The 23,603-nt window shown below is 43.1% G+C and overlaps 1 protein-coding gene across 19 annotated transcripts in view; it reads right to left on the bottom strand.

The window, feature by feature from the left end:
- The window catches only part of robo2 (roundabout, axon guidance receptor, homolog 2 (Drosophila)), a 429,877-nt gene that overhangs the window by 202,481 nt on the left and 203,793 nt on the right, over positions 1-23,603 (bottom strand). For 3 of the 19 annotated variants that reach the window (XM_074640489.1, XM_074640490.1, XM_074640496.1), the window contains exon 1: positions 12,341-13,086. The exons of 15 other annotated variants lie outside the window; for them this stretch is intronic. In XM_074640489.1, the coding sequence (XP_074496590.1) occupies positions 12,341-12,395 (55 nt within the window). In that variant the 5' untranslated portion in view covers positions 12,396-13,086. Of the gene's footprint in view, positions 1-12,340; positions 13,087-23,603 lie in introns of those variants that run through there. One more of the 19 variants, XM_074640491.1, reaches the window with a different exon arrangement.

Here is a 23,603-nt window from a genome sequence, read left to right as displayed (position 1 = left end):
TATGTTGTGTTTTTTTTCTATGTTCCTAATAACATATCACACTTCACATTCATCATTGAGACATAACTAAAGATATAAAAGTTGAACCTTTTACACCCCCCCCCCCTTTCCATAAACCCATTGTGTACATGGTGTACATCATCTGAAAGCTGGGAACCTGAAGATTAATTTGAGATGCAGCTCAGCACTGTGAGTCAAGTTGTTCTAGTCATAAATCAGAAAAAAAGATGAATTAATTAAAATAAATTGTGCAAGTGTAACAGGCGTAGAACATTATGATAATGGTATATTTCCATGCTCACTTAACTTGCTGCAGCAATTTTTGGGTTGATATCATTTGTTACACAGATTTTTTATCACTCGAGAATTGATAAAAACTGATCAATAATCCCTCCAAAATACCACATGAAGACACCAATACCTTAAGGAACACCATAGAAAAAGCCATGCTGTGATTTGGGATCAAAAACTTTTGACATTTGGAGATTTCTGCAAGAATTACATTTTTCAGCAATTGGATGGAGAGCAGTTGTGCAAACTGCTCAGAAACCCCCTTATTGTCAATCTAGCTAGGAAAGCCATCCATCCTCTGAATGCTCTAGGTCTCTAATCTGATCCATCCATCCTCTGAATGCTCTAGGTCTCTAGTTTGATCCATCCATCCTCTGAATGCTCTAGGTCTGTAGTTTGATCCATCCATCCTCTGAATGCTCTAGGTCTCTAGTTTGATCCATCCATCCTCTGAATGCTCTAGGTCTGTAGTTTGATCCATCCATCCTCTGAATGCTCTAGGTCTCTACTGTAGTTTGATCTATCCATCCTCTGAATGCTCTAGGTCTCTAGTTTGATCCATCCATCCTCTGAATGCTCTAGGTCTCTAGTTTAGAGGTTTTCTAGTTTTATGTGTTTGCAATATCTTTACTTTCCCTCAAAAAGCCTGCTACAGCCTCTGACAAAAGTAAAGTCGGACGAGGGCATCGGCGCCCTCAAAGAGTGGAAGAGGTTAAGGGTTGTTGGTCAAATCCAGGATAAAAACACCACTTTTACTGTCATAACAGCTTGTTCTCCCTCATGTTCCACTGACCACACACATAGAAGGGCTCTTTTCTATTATCTTAGTCACATATTTATTCATGTGTGCAACAGAAGGTCAGGCCTTTCATGATCTTTTTGTAATTATTTTTATTAGCTCCCAGGAGAAATTGCAGCCCACCAACCAAATCAATACCCACACCAGTCTCAACCAGAGCATAAAAGGAAGGGCTCCCCAAAGAGATATTAGTTATTCTGCCAACAGACGTGTGCGCTGATCACAGGTAACCAACGGCAACCTCGGACCAAGGCAGAAAAGTTCCAGTCGCTGAGGCTCCATAAAACATCAAACATGAAAAACCAAGGTCCAGGCCAAGACGCAGCAATGTGGATACTGAAATGGCGGAGGCTTTTCAGGCAGAAACAGCTGAAACCCAGCGAACTGAGTGAATATAAAATCACACCAAAAAAAAGAGAGAAATTTAAAAGGAATGAATTATGCATTAGGTCCATGTTGTCCGTTCTGAAATATAATCTCCTCCTGCCTCCCACTTCTCCTGGCTCTCTCCACTTTTCCTCAACCTCCCACTCCATCTTCTTCTCTCTATATATCTCTGCCTCTCCCTCCCAAACATCTCTCTGTCTCCTTCGCTTGCTCCCTGTCCCCGTCCTGCCCTCGCTGCAAGGGTGACAGAGTCATATCCGTCATGTCATCAGAAGGGAAATGCGAGCGGGGGGGGAGAACTGGGGGTGGCAACAAAATGACGTTACTGGCCTTCCTCGCCTCTGCGCTGGCCTGCCGCGACACTTGCAAGCAAGCTCTGCGCTCCAGATTTATCTTCTTTACCGCGGGCTGTCAGTGGCGTCACAGCACATGAGCTCCAGAATATGACCCAATACCAGACATCTCGGTGTCTAAAAGACAACCTGCTGTATCTACTGGAGTCCATCCCAGCCCACTGCATGCAGCCAGTCACTAGATACAGCCTGGAATATACGGCACAGTGAAGACACAGACAGTATAATGAAGGGTGTTCACAGGTGCTGAGCAGATTCATCTTCTGTTGCGAGAGAGGGAGGGAGTTGGAGGTAGCTAGCTAGCAAGCTCACATGATGGGCTCCGTTCCGCCTCAGTGCTCAGCATACAACCCCCCCCCCCCCGTCCCTTACTCCTGCTAAGATCTATACTCTGAAAGCATACACAAGGGTAATTCTAGGAGCTGCTCTCACTGCATCCATGCTCGCCTCCAACAAATATCAGATAGAATTCCACTCCGAGTGTATTTCGGGCAGTGATGCGGTGGGGTCGTATTGACTCTGTATCTGTGTATTTGCCCTCTCTCCCCCATGCAGATGGAATATATAAATAGATTACTGTGGGAAACAGAATATCAGATTTTGCTGCAATTCACATATCTTGCATTTCAAGCAGTTTCCACCTTGTTTTTTTTTCTTCCCAAACTACTCTCATTCTGACTCTTCATTCTACTATCAGTAGCCATAAACTGAAGATGATGACGCTGTTATCTGTTTTTTCAGCAAATGGCCTTTCTCAGAAGCGCAGAGATTGAAACAGGAGACTAAAGGGGAGAAAAAGGAGGACAACACAAGAACAGTTTAGACCTCTTTATGGTGAGGTGCAATGTGTTGATAAGGGCGCTGCTTGCTTTCTATATGATTAGTGTAAGGAGTACAGCACCAGCTCTGTGGGACTGTCAGGCCACTGGCAGGGACACTAAACTGTGTGATGCAGATTAAATGATTTCCGATGCTACGGCCACTCAAGCGTGTACAGTAGCTCGCTGCGCCACCCCACCTTCTTTAGCCCTCTCTCTCTCCGCCTGCACATCCTCCTGAGCAGCCATTTTCTTGCCTGTCTCTTCTTTGCACCACCTTGATATTGAAGAGTGCTAGTGTGAGTAAAATCAATTTCAACTCCCAGAACAAGTACTAAAATTTAAAAAGGTGAATATTGAATGATTAAAGTGGCAGTAGGTAGAATGTTTTCAGCATTGTTGGGCAAAAATTCCATAATAACTTTTCAGCATATTGTAATTCAAGTGTTCTGAGAGAAAACTACACTTCTGCACCTCCTTACGGCTCTGTTTTCAGACTTTAAAGAAATCTAGCCCGTGACGGGAGACTTTGGCCAATCGCAGGTCATTTGAGAGAGAGAGCGTTCCTATTGGCTGTTCATTCAACGGATGTAGCTATCAATCACTCGTGAACTCCGATGAAACGTCAAACTAGGCAGCGCTGATCAAATATGAATCAATATTCTGTTACTGTAATGCCTATTTATCTCCTCAGATGTTTTCCGAATCATCTTGTAGTGTACTGTTTAGTTGTAAAATTAGAAAGTTTGCTCCAGCTGGTGGGCGGTGCTTGGTATTTCCTCAACTGATCTCAACAAGGCGGCCGGCTCACAAATGTTCTCATTTTACAGCTAAACAGTACACTAGAAGATGTTTCTGAAAACATTTTATGCGAGAAATAGGCATTACAGTAACAGAATATTGATTCATATTTGATCAGCTCTGCCTAGTTTGACCGTTTGATTGGAGTTTGCGAGTGATTGACAGCTGCTCAGAGACGGCAAGGCTCCAGCTCGGCTCTGATTGGTTGTTTTCCTCCGGTCTGCGAAATCTTGCAGATGCCATTAGGAGCAGCGGACGACACAGAGGTGCATGATTTTTTTCAGATTACTTGTCTCATGCACTACCGTCAGGGTATAGTGACCGTTTCATCAAAATAACTTTTTTTCATCATATTTGCTCCAATTCTACCCACTGCTGCTTTAATAGTGTCCCCTTCCTCATCAACTACTGTAGAGGAGCCCTCGAGTTAAGTTTATGTCCACTTGCTCCAGTCAAGTAGTGGTTAATCAGTAGAAAACTATAGCAATAGAGTCACTGTAATCTCTGTAAATGTGCTTTAGAGAAATCAGATAAGCAAGCAGCAGTGTTCTCAAGATAAAAGTCGGTGTGGTGTGCATGTGAATGTAGACACAGCTGGGCGCCAAATTTCAAATCACCAACTCCTTTCTTCCAAGCATGGGCTACTCTAAATAGTTACCACTGAGGGAAGTGCAATGAAATGAATGGCATCAATTGATTCTCCCTGAAGCATTGTAATCTCCTTACCTGCATTGCTGAGCTGCCCCGGCAGATTGAACGGGGCAAAATAAATAAGTGCTTTATTGCTTTAGAAATGAAGGCGAAGGGGAGGGGAGGAAGGGGGGGGAGGCCTCCAGGTGTCCATGACACACCGTGTTGAGAGATGAGTGGATAATTGGAGGTGTGCCACGGGTGCTGCTGACCTGTAGTGAACACATTGCAGTGTCCCTGCATGTCAATGAAGGCAGTCGGTCACCACCTCCAGCCACTCCAGTGGACCCAACATGTGAACATGAGGAATAACCACACACCATCCAAGTGATGGACTCGGAGAGCAGAGCGAGGTAATGAAATGGCCCTTATAGCTCACTGTTTGTGTTTTTTTTAAGGTGCGGCATACCAAGTCAAGATGAGATTTATTAAATTTATATTCCACGGGACACTTCATCTGGTCCGGCTTAGGGCGTCAGGGTCAAGAGTGCTAGCAGTAAGTGGATGAAGGACTCATTCAATTTACCCACGCTCATAAATCCACGCTAACACAAAAAAAACAATAGGCTTTGATGGTTATTAATGGTGCTCACAAACACATTCACACACATACACACACTACATTTCATAATTCTACCACTGGCTGGGTGTTAGCGGGCCTCTAAATGACAAATGCCCGTGAGCAGCGCTCCAGGAAAAAATCATCACCATCCTGGAAGCGGAACCGGAGAGTTCAAACGTTCAAGGATGCGATTAAGGCTTTCTTCCTATCCCGCCGCAACGCTTGTGACACTTGGCTTGTGCCACGTTCCACACTCAGACTTCAACCTCAAAGCCAGTACTCACCAGAAGCCATTATATATAGTAAATCAAGTCACCCCTGGTCATGAGCGGCTCGGTTTACAAAGCAGTGTGGTGCCATGTATCTGCAGCACAGGACAGCACTGACATACAATGCAGGCCTTATTACTTACCAAATTATTATGTATGTATTCATGTGATCATCTTCCAAATGAGAATGCTGTTAAACCAGGCTGCTTGGCCTGACGATCAGTTTTTGCAACTGAACTGTAAACATAATTTAGCATATTACAGTATATATTAGCACATAGACACACTGATTGTACAACAAGGTTATTTAGAAATGCATTGCCACATGAACATGATGTCTTATTACCAAAAAAGGACTTGTAAAGTAGAGAGACCCGAAGCATAGTGACAGCTCATAATTCACAGTATAAACTACAGGCAAAATAATAGCATTATACAGAGATGCAATTCATAAAATACCTCAAACTATGTCCAATAGGGTTGTCAAAATTATCACGATATTAACGCAAATTTGTTCTGACGCCACTAATTTCTTTAAGGTATTAATGCAACTTGCAATTTTTGGGCTCAGTCTCAAAGCTAGAGTGAAGATCCTGGCATCATATGAAACTAAAAAACCTAAGGAATCCATTGGTACCAACCATGTCATACTAGCTTATTGAGTAGGAGGCTAAATAATGCTCCAAAATTATGCTAAATTTGGCGAGGAAAAACTGGCATGGCCATTTTCAAAGGGGTCCCTTGACCTCTGACCTCAAGATATGTGAATGAAAATGGGTTCTATGGGTACCCACGAGGTATCAGTCTGTTCACAAGAGTTCAGGCCCCTCAGAAGTCCTCCGGGTTACTATTGTTTCCACACTAAAACACTGGTTTTGCAAGTGATGGTGTATAGTTTTGAGTCTCTATGCTTTTCTATGGGGTTAGATTCCCCAGTTAGTTACAGAGGAAGAGAAGGTACCAAGCTGTCACGGCTGGGTGATCCATAGACCGAGCCGGGGATGGAGATGGTGGAACGAGACACTTATTCACCGGCTCCAGCACTCTGAGCGGCATTACAGCTGCGCCGGACAACTGCTGTGTGTGACGGATGTCTGCTCGGGTGTCATGCTCTGGCTGTCCATCTCCGCACATCTCACACTGAGAGACAGCTCATGCATTTTTATCACCGGGCCTGACCTCATCTTCGAGACACTCGGCTCAGGTACAACTGTCACACAAACTCTTGACAATGAAGAGCGAGAGGGTGTGTTACTGACTGAAAACACAATGAGGTAAAACAAGAAGGCATGTGATAATGACTATAAATTTGGGCTGTCAATCGATTCAAATATTCAATTGCAAATTAATCACACATTTTTTTTATCTGTTCAAAATGTACCTTAGAGAGATTTGTCAAGAATTTAAGATTCTTGGAAAATAATTAACAACACAAAACAGAGATAAATATTGTCCAGAAACCCTCATAGGTACGGCATTTAGCATAAAAATTATGCTCAAACCATAACATGGCAAACTGAAGCCCAATAGGCAACAACAGCTGTCAGTGTGTCAGTGTGCTGACTTGACTATGACTTGCCCCAAACTGCATGTGATTATCATAAAGTGGGCATGTCTGTAAAGGGGAGACTCGTGGGTACCCATAGAACACATTTTCATTCACATATCTGGAGGTCAGAGGTCAAGGGACCCCTTTGAAAATTGCCATGACAGTTTTTCCTCACCAAAATTTAGCTGAAGTTTGGAGCGTTATTTAGCCTCATCGTGACAAGCTAGTATGACATGGTTGGTACCGATGGTTGGTATGATTCTTTAGGTTTTCTAGTTTCATATGATACCAGTATCTTCACTCTAGCTCTAAAACTAAGCCCGCAACCAAGAAATTGCAAGCTAATCATGTTAATCGTGTTAATGCGTAAAATAAATGAGTGGCATTAAAACAAATTTGCATTAACGTGTTATTAGCGTGTTATAGCCATAAATATACCATAAACAGGAATGAATACAGTATGTGCCAAATGTTTATTTTTTTCATTCAACTCACATTTATTTACTGTCTCTTTATTTGTTCCTCTTTCAAACTAAATGCTTGGTGCAACCTCCGTGTCTGCATGGCTGCCAGTATGCATTTGTGTGCTTCTCTGTGTTTACAGTGTGTGTATGTATAGTTATATTAGTTGTATGTACTTCTGTGAGTCATCCAACCTTGAGATCCCTCCCTTCCATCTGAAGGTTTGTTGCGAGACAGCCAACCAGAGGGCAGGACGAGGGCAACGGGCTGCAGAGTAATTAGACGCTTCCCCAAACACGACGTCTCAGTGCAGCATGTGACATGAAAACAGCGATAAGCCAAACATGCCGTCTCTTCCAGCGGCTTTAAGGCATCAGGAGCTCACGTTGCACTCAATCCTGACTTCCTGTTTGCATTTTGGCGTGCTCTTAAGATAATCGAGTTCTGCAGGGAGATAAAAATGCTCGTCACATCCACGCTACAACTGAGTAATCTGTCCTACACAGACACAGTTTGTGTTGTAACCGCTGGTTGGGCATTTGCCATTGATCAATAAGGGTTCATTCATTCACTATCATCAAATCATCAGGGATTATAGAACGGTAATTAGAGCCACATTTTCTGTCCATTGGCCTGCCTCAGACCCCTTAATCGTCTGTTTTGGGAAACAGAGGCAGTGAGAGAATATAGAGTGAGGATTACATCTGTGTGTTGGGGCCCGGGAGGGTAAAGCACAGGTGTGTGTTCTGTAAGTACAGGTGTGTGAGACAGGTGGAGGCCCTGACTGCTTGCTTTACCTTAGAGTCAGCATGCTCAATTCATCATATCACTCCTCCCCCCACCCCTACCTCCACACACGCTCCTATTATACTGCCATCGCAGGTGTACAACAACCCCCTCAGTGTTTGAATTCCACCCTCATCGAGTGTGTGTGTAAGAGAAATAGTGAACGAGTTTGAAAGTATATGAGGAAAGATGCTTATCCTTTACTGCCGCCTACCTGTTAGCATTAAACCTCCATCTCTCCCCGTCGTAATCTCTCACCCTCTTTCTGTCTTTGTTTCTCAAGGCAAAAGCATCAAGGCATTAGGCCTTTTCTCTGCTCTGTAAATGTCAGAGGTATGCTTGGCTGAGGCTTAATAAAGCGGAGGTAAAACAGGGAAAAGTGCTATCGCCCCTGCATTCTGCTGGTCTTAGAGCAAAATCAGCCATGTGCATTGTCTGCCGCTGACATTTTTCTCTCTGCGCTATGAAAATGTAAAAGCATTAGCCAGCGTGATCCCAGAATTTAAAACAGCTGTGAATCCTTTTCATTTCTGAGTGATCACAGAGCAGTGCGTTGGACTTAAAAAGAAGCATGCAGAGCTCAAAGTCTATTCTCCTCTATCCTGAACGCGTGGAGTGATGGCTGCTGAAACGTGATCCGCGGAGTAGCCAGGCTCGGCTGTTAAAATATCATATGAGCTGACAGGCCCTCGTCACCGGTGGAGTAACACTTCTAATCACTCACACAAGGGCCTGTGAGAGCTGGTTTTCACCTCATTCTATGTCCCCTGTTCATTCCTCTTATGATCCCCACCTTTTGTCTTTATTCTCCACTCATTTTTTATGTTAATCAGAGAATAAAAAGCAGCGCACTTTGACGCGGCTACCTTGACAGTGATGAGACCGTGGGAGACAGTCGAGGGGAGCTTCCTGCAGATCTCAGATGAAGCTTCGTCATTACAGCGGCCCTATTCCAGCAAATGAACCGCAATTACAATAACGCTGCCTAAACGCTGCCAACTCAGGCAGAACAATCACATTTGGGGCGAGACATTGCGATGGCTCTTACACAATGACCTCAGCCTGCCTCATCATTCACCTAGACTATTTTAATCTGGGCTTACTTTCCATTATAGGGCAGTACTTTAAACCTCCCTCGTTCAATCATGACCATCAACAGAGCTGTTAGTCTCCGGGCCGCTTTGGTAATAAAGCCTCATCGTCGGCCATTTCCCTTTAAAAGATTGTGTTGTTACACAACTCTTCCCTCAGTTGTTGTATTTGATTACGCTCATTCTGTCCCCTCCTCCCTTCCCCAACTCATACACACCACCGCTCTCTGGGTTGGACTTTCTCTTGACTCAGCAGCATTACTGAAACCACGGCCCTGCTGTACAAAGTCTAGACCAGTGATCGTCAAAGTGGCACTCAGGGAGTCCACGAAATAATTCACAATATATTATAAAATTGTGCTGTATCATTAAAAAGTACATATCTATAGATTGGGACCATTTGCGCCAATGAAACAAACATAATGTGTCCATTACTCCCACCCATGTTAGCTTTGGTCCAATATTAAACTCTGATTGTGACACATCACGTCAATCTGTCATGAATCAGTCACTTCACTCAGGGCTCATCGAACCGTTCCTACTGCTTAGCTTAGCTTAGCTTATTAGCCAGCTAACTAGCTGGCAAGTATGGAGAAATATTTGAGTCAGTCCACACCGTCAAGTGATGCTAAGCCCAAATGAGCTAAATTGAAAAAAATATGATGACACTTATATCGTGCAACAGCAATGGGAGATGAAAATGCGTCATGTGTCTGCAGGTGCTGGCGAACGAAGCCATGAAGCCGGCCAAGTGAAAGCGACATTAGAAAACACCGGGAATATCAGGGCAAAACAAAGTGGTGTTAACATGATTCAAATTGAAATGTGTTGCTGTTTATCTCTATTAAACAGATCTGAAGTATTCAAGTTGAAAGGTTTTAGAATACAAATAGTTCCAATGGCATCTAAGAGTAAAAATGGTAGTAAGCGTTATGCTTAATCAGCGTTACGATTATGAGGGGGTTATTGGGAAATATTCTCCCCTTTAAGGGGTCCCTGGCCCCAAAAGGTTTGAGAACCCCCGGTCTAGTCCACCGAAGACTCCAAGTGGCCATCTCCACAGCCCCTTAGGCAGATTTAAGTTGGAGCGTATTTCAGCACCTCTCGTCGTGTCACCCAGGATGGGCGTGATGTCAACGGCTCCTAGATCAGACACAAGCATGCAGGAGGTCTCAGAATAGCAAAAGGTCAGGAGTGCATGTCCACTATGCAAAGTATGTTCTAATCCAGCTTCAATAGCAGCACGGTGGAGTTTAAGAGATAACCAGGCAGCTGCTGACCGTCCTGTAAATATCTCCTACTGCAATCAATCGGATTCTTAAAGTGTGCTGTTCAGATGCACACTCTAGTCCAACCCTGGCAACAACACCCAACACACACTCTCCCTCTATTCTCTCTCCATCTCACCTTTTCTCTCCTCTACTACACACTAGCGGTATTAATCACGGCGCACTAAACAGTGACTGACGCCATTCACAAGGCTTGGCTTTGTTGGCTACGCTGCCCAGTGAATACAACTCCAGACCTTTTTGTCTGCCTAAGTGGACTCTTAGAGGAAGCTCCTCCCTCTCCAAGGACCCTCAGATTACCTCTGAAAAGGGCTGGGTGATGGGTGAGTTCTGTAGGGAAGGAGGGGGAGAGCAACAAGGAAGAGGGGGGAGGAGGAGGAGGGTGACAGGCAAATGATTGGGAAGATCCAGTGCTCCTGGGGAGATGTGCAGCCTCTCCCTCTGGACTGCTAGCAATGCCATCAGCCACTGCTTAGCAACCAGTGGGTTTGGCTGAGCAGAGTGAAAGACACCCAAAAAAAAGGTAAAAGAAAGGAAAAAGATTTAAATCCCAGCAGAAAGGGGACTTGATTTGCTAACTACAGAAGGCAGGAGAAGCAAAACTCTGCAGCTGTGAAGAACAAAAGTGGGAGTTGACAGGTGAAAGAAAAGAAAAATGGGGCCTTGCAGGCACTCGCATTCAGTGACAACACAAAAAGTCGGCTTTACATACTGCTAGGTTGTACAAACAATACAAAGCAAACACATGTGTGAATCATCAGTCACCACATAGTGCTGATATAATGTTCCAGAGCATGATTTCCTCATTCTACGGCCATGAGCCCCACTTTGTCACCGGTGAAACTGTGAAAAGGTGTGTCCGATTCAAAAGTAGCACTAAAAATTCAATCAGGCTTCAGGTTTGCGCATTTTAAAAGTAATACATCTCAATCCCTCCCCATCATTCCACCAGTCACAGGTTGGACCAATACCAATCGCCATTCCCGTCACCTCGGCCCTCCCATTCTGATGATTGATGTGAGTCATCACATTAACTCTGCAGTCCAGGCTGTTTTAATTCCTCCATTAAACCAGTTCTCTCGTAGGACAGTGAATCCCAAGAAACCTTGTAAAATCGTAAGAAAAGAAAAGATGCTGACTTAGTGCCGGGCTGCAGATAGGACGGAGAGGGCTGAAGCTTTTGGATGCAGAAATTAAACAATCTTATTTGCATCATTATTAAAGTTTAATCAGACAAATGGGAATAATAAAGTGGGGCACTGTCCCGGTTTGGATTTAAGCCGGTTTACACTACTGTATGGTGCATAATCGCAGCATTGAAATCCTAAAGTTATATGGCCACAGCAGTACAGTACCATCCACTACAGTGCAGGAGCAGGGTGGTGATCACAATCTGACAAACACCTTCAAGCCAGGGAACCTCCCACCCACAGGTCGGAACTATACTTTCTGTTGTGTTACACCACTTTGTGTTTCATTTGTACAAGCTGAATACACAAAACTAAGTTGGGATTTGTTTGCCATTATTTAAAAATAACTAAATATTTTCCACCTCTGCATTAGAGCGATATCCTGTGGCCACTGTAACATAAACTCATCCATAGAGATCTGAGCTTTACACTGACTCAGAGTCTCAGAGAGAGAAAAAAAAAAAACACACTGGAAAACCATTTTCTAACTGGTCCTTTTTGTCATAATATATGCATATCATTGAATAATATGTACTTCTTATAATGCACTTCTTCTATATGTTGCACAAGAGGAAGAATGTGCTCATCTCTGCCCTGATGTTAACCTCCTGAGGGGCGACCATTAGCTGCATTGAGTGGAGGAGTTATCTGTTGAATTCAGCTGCTTGTTCATGTATTCATTTGAGTTTTATGAATGAAAAAATAAAGATGCGATGGAAACTATTTAGAATTTAAAACACAACTCCATAAGGTCAGCCTAGTTAACAACAGGATAACTGTATCTTTCAGACTTAACAGTCCCTTAATAATCCAAACTAAGTGAATTAATGAGATGTTCGTTTGAATCCAACAACATCACAATATTGCTTCCAAATCAGAAGTGGGTAAAGAGATGCCGGCTGGAGTGCCATGGACAGTGTCTGCTGCGCAAAACACAACTGATTATTAATAAATATACCCATAAGGAGAAGTTTGACACAACAACACACGTCAGGAAACTTACCATCAACTTGAAAATATAGTAATCCGCCGACAAGGATGAACGCTAGCGGACCCATACTAGCATATTAACCATCCACGGCCGGCGCGCAAATCCTCGAACTCACTGCAGGAAAAATAGGTCCTAATGTCAGACAGGTCTCCTCTGTGTCACTGGGACTTCTGGAGACAGGTCCTAGTTACTGACAAAAGCCAGTTTCAATGTCCACAGATTGAGAGGATCCATTTGACAGCAGGTCACCCGGAACTGCCCGGGGTGTTCATCTCCACCTAACTCGGCTCTTTGGAGGATTATCCCTGCTCGACCCAAGACTTCATCCGCAAGATCTGCTACTTCTCCAAGATCACCTCCAGGCTGGAGCCCACGGAGTGTGGAAGAGGAGACAGTAAGTCCACACTGGGAAGAAAACAACAAGCCAACCCGAGGCTGGACACTTCTCACTCCGCAGCTCCTCGGCTCCTCAGGACGCGTCTCTGCCACCTCGAAGACCTTCAGCGATGTCTCCTCCAGTTCAACACATGGCTCAGCCGACACTCCGACACGCTCTCACGCTCACACTGGAAACCAGCCGACAACTCTCACGCGCTCACAAAAAGTTGTTTTATTACAACGACAACCAGCTCCCAACAGACCCAACAGACCCAACAGACCCATGTGGGTAGCCGGGGAGAAAGCGCTGGAAGTGGACAGACGTACTACAAGTCAGTCCAACATCCTCCTTCTCTCTGTCTCTCTCTCTCTCTCTATCTCCCTCCTTGTTCTGCCGCTAGGAGCGCACACTCTATGAGCACCGACACAGCCCGCAGCCCCGCGCACTGGAGGAGGTGCGCAGCTCCGTGAACACAGCAACACAGCAGCGACCAGGGGAGCGAGCAGAGGAGAGCAGAGGAGAGGAGATGAGAGGAGAGGAGAGAGCTTGGATCTCAGTCCAAATCTGTCTGTACTTATGAAAAAATGAAGCCGAGGAAAGTGGTCCCTTTTTTACTAAGATAATCATTGTAAGCAGAGATGTGTCGGAGTGGAGGATAAACCTCATATATGACTGTTTACTGGAGTTTAAATAACATTTACATGTGCTTAACACATGTTACATGAATTCATTATTTACCACACAATAATGTGAGTTTATTAATATTCTTATCTGAAAATATCCAGACAGTTCAACCACCTTTCTTACTACAGTATCAGTGGGCCAACAGGTAGCACATGTGATGACACAAGACTATATTTTATAAGGGGGAAATCGTTTGGAAAAACAGAATGATGCAGATTAAAAAAATTAATTTGCAATTTCAAAATATCTATTAATCAATAGACTCCATGGGCCTATTAAAGATGCAAGAAAGAAGATGATGATGGATGTTAATGTATTGAGATATTGAAGCAGAATTGTAAATATGATCTCTGTCAGAAATCAATGAGTGATTGACCGAGCCCCTGCACCAAGAGGAGGAGAGAGGCCTCTGCATGCCAAGAGGCTACATGCTCTCTGTCAGGGCAAAGCCTGCACAAAAACACACAATACAGCAAGCACACCAGAAAATCACTACAATACAATTTTTAATTATGGATACATTTAGATAACATGATTTGGCACAGAAGTCGGGACCCAAGATATGTTGAGGTTGAGGGGAGGTCGTGTATGTGGTCTGCACTACTGCCCAGCAACCCTCTACATGTTGTCTCACTGCTTTATAATACAGGCAGCTATGAGCTGTGAGCTCCCCCTACTGGTGTCACTCATAGCAATCATCTTTCTAACACTACCCTATCAAGAGGTATAAGAGGAGACAGCACGTGGAGCCCTGACGGAAAGGTTTTCTGAAGCAACGTGATTGATACAACATCCTTCCATTACATTCATTTTGCTTTTTAGTTAAGCAGATTTGATAAATACCAGAGGAGCTCAAATTAAATAACTGCTATATGTTGCAGCTACATAAGGCAAATTTGCAGCATCACTTCAAGGGGTATGTAAAAAAAAAATTCCAAAAAAAAGAATAGTTAGGCTGCTATTGTCTTTTTCTTTTCCCCACAGAACACAGCAAATTGAAAAAGTTCCAGTAAACATTACATTCCAGACTTAAGCCAACCCCTAACAATCATGGGACACCCTGTTGAAAAGGTTAGCTGTTTGAAATACTTAGGAACTCATATGGATACCACCTTATTTTTATAGATAACACTGAATATGTTTTTTTAAAAGCTATGCAGGAAGCTTAAAGGTCCCATATTGTAAAAAGTGAGATTTTCATGTCTTTTATATTATAAAGCAGGTTTAAGTGCAAAAACGCTCAATATACGGAGAAACACACAGCCCCTATTGCAGTGGATGTAAATGACATCAGCTGACAGGAAGTAAACATGAATCCAAACTGTTGTCTAGCAACACAATTCCACTGCAATTCCGTTGAAATGCACTAAAACAGAGTGTTTCAGACAGAGGGTGAATACAGGTATATTCAGACAGACAGTATGAGGAAAATAAAGGGTGTTTTTAACATTACAGCATGTAAATATGTTCTAGTAGAAACACAAAATACAAGTATGAACATGAAAATGAGCACGATATGGGTCTATTAATGACTTCAGGGAAGTGACCCGTCCCATCCATCGTACTCACAATTTGAATCGCTTCCCTCAGGAAGGTGCTCTAGACTGGTGCTTGGTATTTCCTCAACTGATCTCAACAAGGCAGCCGGGTCACAAACTTTCTCATTTTACAGCTAAACAGTACACTACAATATGTTTCTGAAAACATTTGAGGAGAGAAATAGGCATTACAGTAACAGAATATTGATTCATATTTGATCAGTGCTGCCTAGTTTGACCGTTTGATCGGAGTTCCAAGCGATTGACAGCTACTCAGAGACGGCAAGGCTCCAGCTCGGCTCTGATTGGTCTTGGAGATGCCATCAGGAGCACCGGAGGACACAGAGGCACATGATTTTTTTTCAGATTACCTGTCTCATGCACTGCTGTCAGGATATAGTGGCAGTTTTATAAAAATAACTTTTTTTAAATCATATTTGCTCCAACCTGCCTACTGCTGCTTTAAAGGTCCCATATTGTAAAAAGTGCGATTTTCATGTCTTGTATATTATAAAGCAGGTTTAAGTGCTATAAAAATACTGTTTAATTATGAAAACGCTCAAAATACGGAGAAATACACACAGCCCGTATTCAGAAATTGTGCGTTTGAAACAAGCCGTTAGGATTTCTGTCCATTTGTGATGTCACAAATATACAATATTTAGACCATTACACGGTTTTAAACGTAAACATTCTAAATGTGTCACAGTTTATTTCCTGTTGCAGTGTATTTAAATAACTTCAGCTGGCAGGACGTAAACATGGACCCACACCGTTGCCTAGCAACACAATTCCGTTGCAATTCCCTTGAAATGCACTAAAACGGAGCGTTTCAGACAGAGAGTAAATACAGGTATGAGGAAAATAACGTTTTTTTTAACATTACAGCATGTAAACATGTTCTATTAGAGACGCAAAATACATGTATGAACCGGAAAATGAGCATGATATGGGACCTTTAAATGAACATCTAAAGAGATGTAAGAAGAAGTTGGCCCCTTTGTTTTTACCTGAAGAGACACAACACTAGCAGGAACTCGAACCAAAAGGCTCGGATTTCCCATTTTATGATTTACATCAAAGTCAGCCATAGAACAAAGCCCTCAAAACTCACAGTGTGCTCCCTGAAGGTGTCTGTGAAAACCACTCTCCCCAATAAAAAAATCACACAGACTAACACCATGACAGGGTGGCTTTGGCAAAGGGAACCACTTCTATTGCCTTTAATAATACCTTTGACTGCTCATGTTTTTTTTTTTTCTTCCGTTTGTTTGTCAAGCTGCATGTTCCAGCTTGCCCTGTAAAGGCCTTACTGGGAACTGCAACATGTTGGAAGTTTACTAGCTTGCTCCCATCGCAGGCAGCGCTGTCAGCTGGCCAGATACAGTGATTTGTCTTCATATTTTAATGTTTGTGAGCCGCATGCAAATGCTGTCTTCCCAGTGCCTCCACAGTGTCCTAGATTCTACCAGATGCGCGCAACCGCACATGCACGCGCGCGCTCACACGCACGCACGCACGCACGCACGCACACACACACACACACACACACACACACACACACACACACACACACACACACACACACACACACACACACACACACACACACACACACACACACACACACACACACACACACACACACACACACACTCACTCACAGGGAGCCAAACAGAAATTTATTGTGTCATCAGTGTTGCTGACGGTTCAAGGCAAATAAAAGAGAGAAAAAAAGGGAATTGGAGAAAGGTAATTTACTAAGAAGAAAAGCATGCTTCAAACATAAACAATGGAGTGTGTAGCTCCATTGATGGAAAAGTAAGTCGAGTGTAATTCTCCCTCAAGCACTGCCTTTTATTCCCCGCTTTCAATCACCGTATCTGCGGCGGAGGCAGTGATATTCCCCGGCTTTCTAAATATCAGCTGAAAGTGGATTTATTTTAATTAAACTGGAGGCTGTGTTTACTCAGGGCAAGGCATGTTACATAAAAATTAGATGGTGGGGTTAAGCCATGGACCGATAACTCACGGACACTACAAGCGTATGCTTCATCCCACTGTTGGAAGAACGTCGCTGATCTTTTATTGGGGTGACATTCATGATATTACTGACAAACAGGGTTTTCTGGGTTGATTGGATTTTTCATTTCCAAAACTGAGAGCATGCAGATGAGGTGTAACGGCACACAAATAAAGTGTGATGTCACCGAGAGGGGAAAGCAAAGCAAGAGTGGTGGTTTGGAACGGCTGCATCAACAACACAAATGAAACCAAAGATATTAAAAACATGGAGAAAAACACAGTCTTGCATGCAATTACCCCCCCCCCCTCCCCCCTCACCACCACCACCGCCCTTTTTCCATCCCTGCAAAGACAATTTGCGTTCACCACCAGATGCTGAAATGGATCATTTGTTTTGACCTAAACTAATCATGCCACAATAACTGTCACTTTTTTTGTGCAATTATGTGTTTTTAACAAAATCCAAACTAATAATCAATCAGATAATTTCCCCATTATTGTCCTCAGAACATCTGCTCATTGATGGATCCTGGGTGGAGGCCTTTCATTAGGAAGGTTGTTCGGCGTGAACCGCATCCATCCTCGTCCACTTCTCAAGTGACACGACTTCAATCAGTCAAGTTGACTCCCAAAGACATTTGTGGCAAAATTAAGTTGAATATTCTCTTCTATAAAACACACGATAGCAGCTCGCTATAAGAAAGATAAAGTCGTTTATTAAGGATTGATGCGATCGCTTTAAAATCTGAAGTGCTGCACCCTTTAATAACACCATCCTCTAATGTTTCCTGTAAATGATTAAGGCTCTTTTATCCAGCAGCTTATAGTGAACATAAAGTGCTGCAGTGTTGTTGTTTTTTTTGTAGATAAAAGCACAGCTGAGGATCAATAGGGGGTCCCCGAATGGAGAGTGTGATATCTACGAGACAATCACGAGTGTGTACAACAACCACTCTGGGGGTTTGCAGACACATTCCAGCGGAGACATTTTCTGCATTTTAATTGCTTGTAACGAAGGTGCAATTCAAATGCAAACTATGAATCAAACGCGGACAGTGACGGAACGCGCAGTTTCGGCGATGCTGCATCTGTCTGCATGTACGTGTCTGGGGGAGAAAGAGGAAAGTGTTTTTAATTGTGTGCCAGGTCAGAGGTTCAGGTAGCAACATCACTCATGATCAGATCAGAGTGGTATTTGGGGAGCTCTTAGCTGGATATCTTTCATGGCTGAGTATCCCCTTACTGGGTTTGGGTCTCTGTGTGGGGATGATTAGGAGCTGGAGGTGGGGGGGAGGCGGCGGGGTGATGTGTGGAGGGGTGATTAATGTAGATGTCAGTAGCGGCCCTCCCTCCTCTGCTCCCTCCCCAGCATCCGTAATGACACCTGGGGAAGGCAGAATGGGTCTACCTGCAGCCTAGGCTCCCTCAGCAGGGCATGATTCTTCCCCATGATCCTCCTCTGTCAGCAGTCCTGTCACTGGGCTCGGATCAGGCCCTTATTAATGGGCCTCTATGTCAAACATAGATATTAAGCTGTGCTCTGCTCCGCGCTATCCTCGGCAATAACACCCACATAGGCGCACACACTGACACGATCGCTTCTATACAATGCGGTGACGAGACACAAACACACACACGGAAAGGTGCTGCGTGCTCATAACTCATAAACACATCACATTAACACTCGCTGAAATATTACTTTCTTATTTAGCAACTTTTACAGATTCAGGTCCGGCATGACAAAGAGTCCATAGATCTATTAGATATCTCTGTTTCCCTCCTCTACTTCCACTCTTTAACACACACAACCCAATAGCACATTATGCCCAAAAAGTGACAAACCTCTCACTATGATGCATCGTCCAACAATGCAAATCACTCCACTCAGAAAGAGGTTAGAAGGCTACTGAGTAAGGATTCAAATCTGCGGCAGGCTGAATAGACTCAAAGTGTTGGCAGAGCCTCAGCAGCTTGGACTGCTTTTGCTATTTAGGCTTGTGGCTTTAATATGATACACATACACAACAGGGAGACATTTATAAGAACCCAAGTTTTTGGAGACATAACACGGCAGATCTGGGTTTATTCAGGGCAATAAAACCTTTAATGGAAGTCAGTGCGACACGTGTTAAATTCTGTACTCTCTGATACTCCCTCGGAGGGGCCGAAGGAGGAGGCTGGACAGACGGAGGAAGTACAGAGGACACGACACCTGAGCTCCATGTGGAGAGAGGCTTCTATCAGCAGGACATAAACTCTGTATGTAATGCATCGCCCCGTCTTCCTCTGCGTTCACTGAAAGGCACGGGAAGTGAGATAGGGGCAACCTATCAAATGTTACAAAACTGGGAATTACTGTATAGGAATTCTTGCTCTTCACATCAAGTCCAGCTCTGTAATTTATTCTCTCTCACTTTCATATTGAGCGAAGTGCTGAATAAGCTGTCTATCAGGATGTGATTTTGTTTGCAAAATGTAAGTAAAATGCAGCAACTATGAGGAAATGATATAAGACACATACAGCACCTCCATGCATACCCATGTTTACTGATATGACTAAGGAATTTCTAGGTTTGTAATTTCTAGAGGAAAAAGGTCCTGAAAACTTGGTATTTGGTCTATTAAATATTCACGACTAAATAAGCAGCAATCAAAGTTAAAGTTCAGAGAAGAAAAACATCCTCAGATATTTTTATGAAGACTTTCAAACTCAGCTTATCTGTTTCATCAGGACTTTGTGGCTGCAGTTTGATCAGATTTGATTGACAAACTCTCAAACTCCGGCCGAAGCCGGTCGGAAGAGGAGTGAAAACAATCTTTTCCATCGAGAAAAGCCTTCACTGCCGTTCTGTGCCCTTCTTTCAATGACGAAATACTCTCCAGTTCTGATAGAACTGATGTTATTGCAGCATCTACGCTAACGTTGGCAACATAACCTTGCCCGGTAGCTGGATTCTGCGATGTTGCGAGATCACGCGAGAATCACAGGATCACATATTACACAAATATCCATCTTGTCAGGCTCAAAGTTAAGTGTAAGTGTTCGGCAAGCCAGTGTACGGACCAATCAATGTGGAGCTATGGGCAGCTACGGGCGTAGTTTAGGTGTGTGACGACACGAAGAGGCGACTAAACAACAATGGCAGCTTGTGAAGAGGTCAGCGTAGATGCTGCAATAGCATCGGTTACATCAGAACTGGAGAGTATGTCATCATTAATAGAAGAGCAAAGAACGGCACTGAAGGCTTTTCTCAATGGAAAACACGTTTTCGCTCTTCTCCCGACTGGCTTCGGCTAGTTTGATTGACAGGTGACAGATCCAATCACCTGCCAAGTATTTTTTGAAAGTTCCTGCCCTTTTCCACAGTTTCCAATGACAGAACCTCAGATAGTTCTGTGTAACAAATCAACTGGCGGGTCAGGGTAATGGTAACATAACCAAATAACCCAACAACTCATTACATTGTGATTCAATTGTTACTAAACTTTGATTGGTGTGCAGGAATACATGACATCACCTTTTTCCAAATGAGCCCCGCCCACGTGTGAAATAACCCAACCCTAACTTTGGCAGCAAATGTTGTGTTTGCATAAGATGCTATCACTCTGTAAGGCATCTTAAAGGTGCAGTGTGTATGATTTGGCAGCATCTAGTGGTGTGGTTGCAGATTGCAACCAACTAAGTACCCCTCCGCTCACTCCCGCCTTTCCACAACTGCAGTAACGTGAGCCGCCAAGTGCAAAAGCGTGGTAATGCCATTCACCTCGCTCAGAAGCCATCATTACCATAATAATAACACTACTTTAGGAGCAACAGAAGTCAGATGGCGGCACCACGGTTTTGCACTCTGCGTCTCACGTTATCGCAGTTTCACAAGCGTGACGGAGAACTACGGTGGCCTTCAGGTAATGTAAAAACGTGAAAGGCTCTCTCTAGAGCCAGCGTTTGGTTTGTCTGTTCTGAGCTACTGTAGAAACATGGAGGAGCAACATGGCGGACTCCATGAAGAGGACCTGCTCCCTATGTTTTTTTTCTTTTTTTTCTCATGGTTTAATTTGATAGGGACAGATACAGTGTACATAGAAAATTAAAAAAATGGTTATCTGATGCAAGTATCATGTAGATATGAAGGGCTCATTCTAAGCTAACGAAAACACAACGATTCCTCAGGTGATTATACACTAATGAAAACATAGCTATGAATATTATATTCCATTTCTGCTAATAGATCTTCCAAAATGTAACACACCGTTGTTTTAAGACATAAGATGCCATCCTGTGTTTTCAGGGATTTTAATAGTGAGTATGTTTTTTTCGTTAGCCAACCATACTTCAGCAAAATGTACCAACTGACAGAAATATGACGGTACTGCAGTAAAAGGAAACGCTGTGAAACAACATCCGTGCAGCTCCAATGACTGAACAAAAAACAACAAATATTTCATCTAAAAGATGAACTTTTACATTTAGTCCTGTACACAGGGGGTAACATCAGCATTTCGTCCCCTGAAAAGGCCATTCCAGAGCCACTAACAAACTCACAAAGGTTCAGTTGCCGGGGATCCAAAGTAAACTTTATAGGATGATCTGTCTCCTTCCTCCATTTATTATGTCAACCTCTCTTTCCCTCCCACTCTTATAAGATATTCCAGCCCCTCTTCTTCAACCACATTCCTGTCATTTATGGAATTTCCCTGTCTAGGTGAAAAACAGCCCACTCCCAGGATCCTGAGAGCTGTAGCTAATTAGCTGGCCTACTTTTTCCTGAAAAATAGCCGCTTAATCTGCCTCTGTGGAAACTCATCGCAACTGTCATCCCCCACCTATAGGGCAGACCTTGATAACAGGGTGCTAGTCATTGTCATGACAGAACAGGGTAAACAGCTTGGCCCAGTGAGCGATGGGCAACGGCCGCTAATGAGTGAGAAGTGAATACTTGAGCTGTGACGAGTCAGAAGGGAGGGAATGAGAGGAAGGGAGGACAAGAGCCTCTCAAGTATCTCTCCAACCTCCTTATCAGTGAGGACATTGTCCTTCCTCTCTCCAGTCCTCCTCCTCAGACCCACGGCTACAGACATCATTAGCAAGGCTCTGAGCAGGCTCTGTATCCTCTGGCTTGTAAATCCCTTCGTCCTGCACAACTGACCAGACTATGAAGACTGATAAGACTGGTTTCATATTTGGCATGAGGAAACCCACTGTGTCAATATTCAACACAACAGTCTCGGTTAAAATGGGAAGTTATCTATTTTCATTACCCCTGCAGGATATTCTGAAAAAGGCACAGTTGGTCTCATAAACACCCAAGTAACCCAAACAAATGGATTTATTTAAGCTATCGACATCATGAATTCATAGCCATTTCCTTCTCCCTCATTAAAAACATTATTGCAAAGAATTGCCAAGTCTCCCAGAGACTTGGCATAAGCATCCCCAATCAAGGCACAATAATTTATACGTCTTGTTGGGGAGAATAAACTTTACAAGGCAGGAAGTACAACCCATTTAAATGTGTCTGAGACACATTGTGTAACCATAAATATAATTATCATTTAATTTCTCACATGATTTAATCCATGTAAAAGGCAGTATATGCACTGTATATTCCCAATTCTAGTGTCTATTTCTGGCTAGCAATTTAACTAAATAAATGTGTTTTTAATGAGAGGAGAGAGATACTATTGGAAAGGGTCTCATATCAGTTGGTATTGTCAGTATGATTGGTAACACTTTGCCTCATGCCAGCATTGTCACACTTACATCAGCACATATTTGCTTGCATATCTAACGTTTACATTTGCTGTCCCATCTATAATGACATATTGATTGCATCAGCATTGCTGCTCTTAAGCCTTGTATGTTATTGTAGCCTTTACTGAAAATGAATGAATATGTCGATAAGGTGTTTATTTATTATTATCTGTTTAATATCGCTGAGGCACCTCCTTGTATTAGCTGCTGTTAATATGTTGTATTGTTTGTTTGAAGAAGCAGAGTGGGTGTGAGCATGAACTAAGAGTTTAATTAAACCTCCTTCTGTAGTGGTGGCATGTGATCAATAAACAGTATTTAAGGATTGCTGCACTATTGCTGAAAATCATGCAATTTATTATCCATGCTAGCAGGTAGAAAATGTACAGGAGTGGAAATAATATATTATACTGCCAGCTTCACAAAGGTAGTATCTCTCTATTAAAGTCAGTGTTTATTAGGGGTGTAACGATTCGTTTTTATAACGATACGATACGATTTCAACGGTTCCGATACGATTCAAGGACGATATTTACCTCATCTAGAGCAAAACGATACGATACAATTCAATGATTTGAAATCGATACAGTAACTTTTTTTTGCCAAAAATTCAATCAGTGTGACTGTGAAATAAATATCTGATACTGGACAGAGCAGGTCAGGATTCCTCAACGTTTTTCTTGTAAGGGAATCAGGGATAAATTAATTATGGATATAAACAAGTAAACAACGATTAATGGCAAATACATACACCTTTTATTAGAGAAGAATAAAAAGTGCAACTGCAGGACCTGCTGATTCAGTTCTCAAGATACAAGGCAGTGCAATATTTAACACAAAATAAATTACAACAAATCAGCTTCTATTCAAGTTCAATGAACAGTGGTTTAACCTGCT

Source organism: Sebastes fasciatus, chromosome 7, assembly GCF_043250625.1.
Source record: "Sebastes fasciatus isolate fSebFas1 chromosome 7, fSebFas1.pri, whole genome shotgun sequence".
Taxonomy (NCBI): domain Eukaryota; kingdom Metazoa; phylum Chordata; class Actinopteri; order Perciformes; family Sebastidae; genus Sebastes; species Sebastes fasciatus.
This window is presented reverse-complemented; position numbering and strand designations above follow the sequence as displayed.